Source organism: Crinia signifera, chromosome 11 (assembly GCF_055691185.1).
Source record: "Crinia signifera chromosome 11, ASM5569118v1, whole genome shotgun sequence".
Taxonomy (NCBI): Eukaryota; Metazoa; Chordata; class Amphibia; order Anura; family Myobatrachidae; genus Crinia; species Crinia signifera.
This window is the reverse complement of record NC_139227.1, coordinates 36,375,831-36,385,629: the sequence shown is the minus strand read 5'-3', so window position 1 is coordinate 36,385,629 and position 9,799 is coordinate 36,375,831. Positions and strand designations below refer to the sequence as shown.

General features: G+C 45.3%; 1 protein-coding gene across 2 annotated transcripts in view; it reads left to right on the top strand.

Moving 5' to 3' along the window:
- Window positions 1–950: 950 nt before the first annotated feature.
- Window positions 951–9,799, top strand: part of CA5A (carbonic anhydrase 5A) — a 36,125-nt gene continuing 27,276 nt past the window's right edge. The window contains exon 1 of one of the 2 annotated variants that reach the window (XM_083165112.1): window positions 951–1,197. In XM_083165112.1, coding sequence (XP_083021238.1) covers window positions 1,083–1,197 — 115 coding nt within the window. In that variant the 5' untranslated portion in view covers window positions 951–1,082. The remainder of the gene's footprint in view (window positions 1,198–9,799) is intronic. The other variant, XM_083165114.1, reaches the window with a different exon arrangement.

Here is a 9,799-nt window from a genome sequence, read left to right as displayed (position 1 = left end):
GCCCTGATTGTCAGGTCCCTCCCCACAATGTGCCGGCAAAGATTTGCGATTGAGTATGAATCAAGATACTGTAACATATTTCCAAAAAATTTTTTGCATATTTCAGGCTATCCAATTAGATTGCCCCAAATAATACCAAATTACTCCCAGAAACACACAGGTGCAGTGAAATCTGTTTCTTCAGCCTCCGCAGTCCCATTATCTCAAAACGAAATCCCTGATCGGCTGTGTCATGTTCTGGCTTAAGGTGCCCACAGACGCATCGATCCCGGCGTGTGTTCTGTGCTTAACTACCACACATCGCATCGCATCGAAGTATGTGCAGCACATACTTTTTGTACTGTGCGATGAGGTGCCGCGGGAGCGCGCACCCCATCGCATAGCATCGCACCGCTGGGATCGGTGCGTGTGTGGGCACCTTGATAGGGTCTAATTGGATAGCCTCGGGCGAGGCAGATGCATGCGACCACTGATTGGAAAGATCATTTGATTTCCTAACACTATACTCAGGGGCAGAGGACAGGACATTCCTGCTGTGTGCACAGAGCACTAGGTGTCCCTACCAGCTGCAAACACATTCTGGCAAAGAAAAGAAAAAAAGTTAATCATATACCGTGAGGAAAGAATAAAACACAATAATTCTGCTTATAAGAAGAAACATGACAGCTGCACATTTAATAATTCATGACATTTTCTTACTAAGGGAATATGTAGGGAACATGGATAAGTAATAATTCACTCACACTATTAGGCGTAATATGTGAATGTGAGATTTGCTACTAGACAGAGCAGGATCCCCATCTCTATTCATACCCAGTGCCTGGTGCCAGCCACAACTCACTCAGCCTGAATGCTGCACCCGCCCTGGAAAACTTGCAGCCAATGGGGCGGCCTGGGTGGAATATCAACTCTTATGTTCTAAACAAACAGACAGTCTGTATCTGTGTATATAACAGCCCATCTCTCCCTCTCCCTCTCTTTGCTGAACCTGGGCATCCTCTGCTGTAGGCAACACAGTTGTTGCCAGGGGTAACACATCAGTGCCCCCTTCAACAACTAGTCTGCTCTACAAAGCCTGGAGAATGAAGGGTAGAGCTGTTCTCACACTCAGCAGGAAGCTGGCTAAATGTGCCCTCCTCACCCAAGTCAGACACTGCAGCCTGGCAGCCTGTTCTCTGCAGCACAAGGATGCAAACCGTGAGTACTCCTATATATGAGGGAACCCCCCTCACTGCCCTCAGCTGGTCTGCAGAATTAGGGAGCAGGACTATGCTTCTCTGCTGTTTCCCAGGGTTTATTTAAACATTTATATTGCATTTTTTTTATAACAAACTAACCTGCAGTATGAAGATGATTTCTAATATGTAACTATTAACTTTTTATTGCAAGGGAATATAATAAAACTATCAAACTTTATCGGATGAATTATGCAGGACATTATGTTTATCATAAAGTGAAAGAGTTTATTACTTATAGTTTTGTCTACATAAAGTATAAAGAAACTCTGATACTATGACAGAAATGCAAAATAATAATTCAGCCACATAAGTCGGCACAGACAAGTACATTAAGAGAATAGCAATGAGTTTGGATGCTTTGGAAATGCTTATATTACTTGGAGGTTACAAACAATAAGGTTGGCATCACTGAATACACTATGGCCCTTGTTCTGGTTCACTCGCAAAGGCAAATTCCTTCTCAAATGGACAAAACCATGTGCACTGCAGGTGGGGCAGATGTAACTTGTGCAGAGAGAATTAGATTTGGGGCGAGTTATTTTGTTTCTGTGCAGGGAAAATTCTGACTGCTTTATTTTTACACTGCAATATATATCTCATGGTACTTGTGTAGTTTCATGGCGGCACTGGGATCGTATGCGATTTGATCGCATGCAATGCGATTTAGCACACCACCCACTATCCACGTTTAGCACCCCCCCCCCTCTATCCACATCACCCCAAAGCGTGTCGAGCACGGCGAGCCCCACATCGGCGTGGAGTTGATTTTAAAGAAGTGTGGCGAGCGCAGCAAGACCCACAAGGTGACGCGGAATACACGTCAAGTAATCCGCGTCCACTCGACACGATTCGGGCTCGCTGCGCTCGCCACACTTTATAAAATCAACTCCACACCGACGTGGATAGTGGGAGTATGAACAGGTTGGGAGGACGAGGGGCTCGCTGCACTCGCCATGCTTCGGGGTGACGTGGATAGTGGGGGTGTGCTAAATCGCATTGCATCGCATCGCACGCGATCAAATCGCATGTTTTACTCCTGCAAATAAAACAATAGTTTCTTTATGTCCCCAAGAGCAGAAAGTTGTCTACCTACAATATTTGATGTTGCGTCTTCCTAGGAAAGAGCCCGGCTTTAGGGTTCTGCAGATGGGGGGGCTCCACGATCCACGTCCCCCCCTTGTCGGCATTTCGGCTGTCGGGATACCGGCGTCGGGATTCTGAACGCCGGGATCCCGACTGCCGGGATTCAATACTGAATCCCTGCAGATCACCCCGGAAATGGGTGGAAGGATTTAGAACTGTATTACAGAGTACAGCCCGCTATCACTTTAGCATAGTGACCACTACTTATTTCATCATTTCACCCTGAAACATTGCACAGTTTAACCTTATGTACAGGAGGGAGAGCTGAGTTGATAACTTTTGTGTGTTTGAAAATTTTTTGTTACGTTTTGTCCAGGTACATCCAGAAATGCATTGTCGAGCTAAAGAGGCAAAACGCATCACAATATATGTAAAGAGCGGCTGCACTGCAATTTCCTCATTTATTTACGTAATACTATGCAAATAATATGCTTTCCTCTGTGAACTATGTTTGGCTATTCCACCACCAGGTGATGCCATTTAATTGCTTGACAATAGGTCAGAACGCGGTAGCCTTATCTTCCAATTGATGGACAATAAACTGTACAATAACGTACAGTTCTACAAGCATGACCTCCTTTCTTTCAGCTACACCTTGCACAGGGCAGTAGAGAGCTTTTCTAGGCCCCTGTACTTTTAAGGGGGCGTGACCTAAACATGGAAGGTGGGGTCATGCACTCTTAGAATAAAATACAGAACATAAGAGTACAATAAGCACCTCCCTGGCCTCACAGCAGCCCAGCGCACAGCAGCATCTGTCATTTAGCTTGCACTGTCTTTAAAATGACACATCTACATCTCCCTTTGAATCATTACTGGACTTACTGTATGGTGGGTACACCCCAGAACGATATGGCCTCAATTCCCCCAATTTCAATCAAATTCCAACCAATTGTATGTTGATTGTAGGTAAATTGGGCATATTCTGTCAGTTTAGATCAGATTCCAATCCGATCTGATGCGCGTCCCCGCTGGTCTTTTTATGCTGGGTACACACCAGAACGATCATGATCGTGAGCAGATCGTGAGACGGACATACGATGGTCGCATGATCTAATGGAGCACACGATCTGCATCCAATCCGTTTCAGATCTTTACCCAGTTGAAGGGGTCGTTTTCAAATCCTACCTGCAGCAGGTAGGATCTACAAAATGACCAAATGACCAGCGGGGGACGCGCATCAGATCAGAATCAGATCTAAAACATGCCAAAACATGGCTAATTTACATACAATTGGTCGAGATTGTATTGAAATTGGGGGAATTGAGGCCAAATCATTCTGGTGTGTAACCTACATTACAGTTGCAGGTAGGATCTGTAAAAGATCCATTAAACTGGATACAGATCGGATTGGGATCGGATCAGATGCAGATTGTGTGCTCCAACCATCGCACGATCTGCTCACGATCTGTTAGTGATCAGGATTGTTCTGGTGTGTACCTAGCATTAGTAGTGTCGGGAAGATGATTGCTATATGTGTGGGCTATCGCTCAATGGCCACACTTGTTCAAATTGGACTATGATACTGTGCCCCCCCCCCCCCCCAGTGTCCAAAAGCATGAAAGCGTATTTCATTTTGTATATCATCGTGTGCAGGTTCTCTATAAATATCTACGATTCATAATAAAGTTCTGAGTCTCCCACTGTGACTCATCCAAAGGCTTTTATGACTCATCGTGTTTACAGAATATTTGTGCTGGAATGTTCCCTTTCATTAAAACCAAAAAGTGAAGAAATGAAAAAGAACATATGCAAAAAAATAGAGGTAATCTTGTGTTATGAATGTTTTCTGCACTACATAAGGTACGTTCTGCATTACATAAGGTACACGAAGAAGCAGCAAAAAAACAAAAATAGCAGCAATGCAAATGTACAAGGAGACGCATACCATCCCCTGCTTGCATGGGTAGGTCCGACAGTCGGGATCCCGACAGTCATTATCCTGCCATCGGGATCCCGACTGGCCGGACCCAGACAGCATGGCGAGCGCAACAAAGCCCCTTGCGGGCTCGCTGCGTTCGCCACGCTGCGGGCACGGTTGCTCGCTACACAAGCCACCTATTCTATTCTCCCTCTATGGGGGTTGTGGACCCCCACGAGGGAAAATAGCCGACGGCTGTCGGGAACCCGGCTGTCTGTGTTTTGACAGTCGGGATCCCGACGTCGGATGAATGCCCGTCGGGACCCCGTCCGGCACCCGCTTGCATACCACCCACTGCCTGTTTTCCACCCAGCTTTCATACCACCCCTGCATGCAAGCCACCTCCAGCACCCGCACACCACCTCCTGCCTGCATACCACCTCCTGCCTATATACCTCCTCCTGGCTGCGTTTCATCCCCTGTCTGCACACCACCCCTTGCCTGCATTACCTAAATCTAAAATGTAGTGTAAAAATAAAGCAGACAGTATTTACCCTGCACAGAAACAAAAAAATACACCCAAATTTACACACACACACACACACACACTTGTGCATACACACTTGTTGAAGTCGGCAGGGGTGCAGCATGGTCCTCGTTAACGGACGAGGGAGGGGGTCATAAACGAAGCACGGGAGCATGCATCAGTAACGATGTTGAATGTATACACTAGACAAGAAGGGCCCTTCACAGCGATAACTTGTACTTCCTCATCTAGTGAGGCTTAACTCTCTCTGGACATGTTACATTTGCCCCACCTGCATTGTATATGGTTTTGCACATTATAGAAAGATTTTGCCTCGAGATCCTCACTGAATTACCACCATGGTCAACATTGACAATGTAGTACTAATGACGGGGTTGGGGGCGTAAACGTTATTGATCATATACCAGTAGTTCCCAAACATTTTTGAATCACGGCACCCTAGAGCATCAAAATATTTTCAAGGCACCCCCTAGGCCAAATGCTTCTTATCGAGAAATTCAGAAAAAAAATATTAAATTAAGTGCAGTGTGTTTATATGTCACAGTTATCTGGTGAGGGGCAGGATTTGCTTCTGTTTGTCCACATATATTATGATTGATTGACAGCCACAAGCACTGGTTTTGCCTGGTACATTGTCCATAAATAATATGAATGGATCCTGATCCACCAACCCAAGGCACCCCTGCAAGTGTCCTGAGGCACCCCAGGGTGCCTAGGCACACAGTTTGGGAACCACTGTTATATACACTAAATGGTTTTTAAAAGATATCGCTCAGAAGGGCCAACATTAGTGATATCTTTGAAAAAAGCAGCTAGAGTGTATGGGGATTAGGGCCTTATTCTGGTTCACTCTTAAGCCCTGTATACATGCATCAATTTTTCCTGATTTTCTATTCGATTTTGCTTATAGAAGCAAAATCAAATCGAACCCTAAATGAAATCGATGGTTTTTGTGTCATTTTCAAACTGCATTCGATTCGATGTGCTCTCCCGTTTTTACAAAATCGAACAGAAAAATGTACTGTGCAGCCAAGGAAATATTGAATTTCATCTAGTAAATCGAATGTGTACAATGTACCATGAATGTATATTGAATTCGATATCTAATGCAAAAGTACAGATCTAATGCCAAATCGAATGTAAAGATCTAATGCCAGATCTAATAGAAAATCGAATCTAACATCGAATCAAAAGCAAAACGAAGTGTGTTTGCATAGCTTAGGAGGCAAATTCCGGTACTTGTGTAGTTTCACGGCGCCAGCATGCGTCTGTGTCCAGCTGCGGGGCTGTAAACTCCATGCCAACGTGGATAGTTCGTACCCCCACTATCCACATTGGCATGGAGTTGACTTTAGATAGCGTGGCGAGCGTAGCGAGCCGCTGAGCCCGTATCGTGGGCGAGCGCAGTGAGCCCCACAAGTATCCAAATTCCTTCTAAAATGGACAAAACCATGTGCACTGCAGATGGGGCAGATGTAACATGTGCAGAGAGAATTAGATTTGGGTGAGTTATTTTGTTTCTGTGCAGGGAAAATACTGACTGCTTTTATTTCTACACTGCAATATAGATCTCACTTTGAAGTAAAACCCCACCCAAATCTAATTCTATCTGCACATGTTACCTCTGCCCCACCTGCAGTGCACATGGTTTTGTCCATTTGAGAAGGAATTTTCCTCTAAGAGTGAACCAGAATAAGGCCCTTACTTTTAATATGTTTTACAATACCAGATATTTGCATGTGTTGGTTGAGTCTGATGTAGTTCAAAGTGCTGTTACTGCAAAATAACAAGTTCAGAGAGATTTAAAGCTCCTGCCCCCAGAAATGCTAAAGGGGAATTTCCTCTCTGGGCTTCTACTGAAGAGGAGACACATTAATTAGTCAAGTATGGTAGATTATCATGCCTGCACTGGAACTAGTAGTTGCTAACTATATATATATATATATATATATATATATATATATATATATATATATATATATATATATATATATATATATATATATATATATAATCAAGGGTGCCAAATATTCATAGCAGTGAAAAGTGACTTTCGGAAAATGGCTGCCCCCATAGGAAAGACCGTTTTTTAAACAGGTTTTCCTATGGGGCAGCCATTTTCCGAAAGACACTTTTTTTCATAAGTGCATCCGTCCATACTGCTGGGATCCTCAAAGCAGGAGGTACCGGCTGCACTGGCAGAGGTACTGGCAGACCCCCAAAGATAGACCCCCTAACTATATATATATATATATATATATATATATATATATATATATATATATATAAAATCAAGGGTGCCAAATATTCATAGCAGTGAAAAGTGACTTTCGGAAAATGGCTGCCCCCATAGGAAAGACAGTTTTTTAAACAGGTTTTCCTATGGGGCAGCCATTTTCCGAAAGACACTTTTTTTCATAAGTGCATCCGTCCATACTGCCGGGATCCTCAACGCAGGAGGTACCGGCTGCACTGGCAGAGGTACTGGCAGACCCCCAAAGACTGGTCTGCCAGTGTAAAAAAACCGCACTTAAACGGTTATATACCGTTTAAGAGATGCGGTGTGAAAGGGGTTTTACCTGGCAGACCCCTTTTTTGAAACGTTTTCAAATACAGGGTCAAAGCCAGTTTTGCGGTCTGAAAGCAGCATGAGACAGTCTCAAAATAGTGGGACAGTTGGGAGGTATGGTATATTACTGCCTGATACTCATGTCAAAATAATTCCATGTCAGGATGGATAACACAGCTGTATGGTCTGGCAAAGGTGTAAGGAACAACATTATGGTGTAAATTTACTTAAGCTTCTACAAATGAAAAGAGGTGATGTTGCCCATAGTAACCAATCTAATTGGTTCCCACAGGCAACATCTTAAATACATAGTAATTATGACTTTTATATTCCATTTTATTTAACTGCTTTAATGTGTTGGGGTACGTGATCCCTGTCACCCATCCACAAAATAATGGCCGCCCACTACTAATAGTGATATTACTAAGAGGTAGGAGAGACGCTGATATTGGTTTTCTGCTAAATTAAAATGAGCAACTTTTCACTGCATTGGCCATGCAGAAAATGCGTACATAGGGCCCGATTCAGACCTCATCGCAGGGCTGCCAATATGCGGAAGTGGCAATTATCGATAGGCAGAACCGAAGCGTTTTCTGGAAGTGCCGCCGGAAAACGCAGACAGGCCCGGCCGTTGGGATAGGATGGGGGGGGGGGGGGGGGGGGTGGGGGTTGGGCACTGATGTCAAAAGGGGCCCCAATCTCCCCACAACCATTGTGGTTGCACTCAAGGAGAAATCCATTTGATGGCTACCTACTGTCAAGATGGCACCACGCATGTGTAATAGTAGGTGTGGTGGCCATCTTGGTTAGTGAATGAAGCCTCCCTGGAGGAATTAATATAGAAGAAGCACAGTAGAGCTGCACACCTTTGACTATGAAGGTTATCCAGGGCCGGTGTAAGGCTTCTCAGCACCCTAGGCAAACTTTAACCTACTACCGCCCCCCCCCCCCCCCCCTTCCATACTGCCACCAATAACCATTTTCCAACTCCTTCATGCATACTTGCATAACATTCTGGAATGGCAGGGAGCCTTCCAAAATTGAGTGGTCCTTCCAGCCCCCCAGGTAGGTGAGCAAGACTCTTGCTTTCTCTGGAGGCCCCCAGCACCATCCCCTTTGCCACCCACCACAGAGTACAGGAAGAGTGGGAAGCAAAATTGGGAAGTATGCCTCAAGATAAAGTAAGGTGATGTCGTAGAGGTTCCACAGCAACCGCCTGCATTAAGTACAACAATTCTCACAGACATCCTTTATTTTTTTGATAGGCAGACTTGGTGGCGCCCCCTTAGATCCTGGCGCCCTAGGCAGCTGCCTAAAGCTGCCTAGTGGTAGAGCCGGCCCTGAGGTTATCAGACTGATGGATCACCTTCGATTGGGGCAGTAATCCCAGAACCATTGGAGTGATTTTAACAATCAAGTCAACACTTTCTGTGAAGGACTGGTATCAATAGTTATATAATGGCTGCTTTTACATATAGGACCTTATTGAGGTCCGTTCGGATCCCCCGTGCATTTGAATTGCGGGCGGGGGCATCTGGCAGCGGCCCGGGTGATTCCCCATGGGAACGCCCAGCATTTCATGGGCGTTCACATGCAAATTGCCCGGTGACGCGGGTGTGGGGTGACATCATCGTTTTTCAGCTGCCCGCCCACTTCCTGCCGAGCGTGCAGAGTCACTTAGATATGCGTGCACCTTCGATATCATTCGATGGTCATTCGAATGATGTGGGTGGTTCTTCCTAGCCTGCGAATGTATGTTTATGTTAAAAATCCATGCGCTGTGCGAATTTGCAGCCTTGCGAACCAACCAGAATAACTCCCATAGCCGACAGCTTCATTATTTTACTGCAACAGAGATGTGAGCTAGGATGTGTCCTTAACAAATATATATCGCTCTGCTCTACATCTGCCCAAGTCCACCTGCAGCAGCCAAGGCCTCAGGTATCCACTGAACTTTCCATCTGAGGATTGGATTCTGCAGTCACTGTATCAGGTCAGGGAGTTTACAGAGAAGTAGGGGAAGGTTCACACGTGTGTACTCTGTATGTTACACTACACCATAGCCTTGAGTGTTTACCTGTTACGTGGCCTCCGAGAATCTGCTTTTACCAATAATATCACACATATAGCCTGAAGATGAGACAGAATAACAAGTAGGAATGTTAGATTTGGTAGGATGTGGGGGTTCACCCAGCACAGGACAAGTTCGTCCTGCATGCCTGGTCTCACCCCACAATCCAACTGCATAACTATTATGCATATTTACCTACCCTCCCAGAATGGCCGAAGGGGCCCGCAAATCAGGTCCTCCTCCCGGCCCCTGGGAAGGGGGGTAAGTCTCCCGCATTTTCCCCACAGCCCCTGCTCTGTCCTTCCCTGCGGTATAAAACTAAGAATTTTGCGTGTCCACGGGGAGGGGGCAGGGCTAAAATGACGCGATT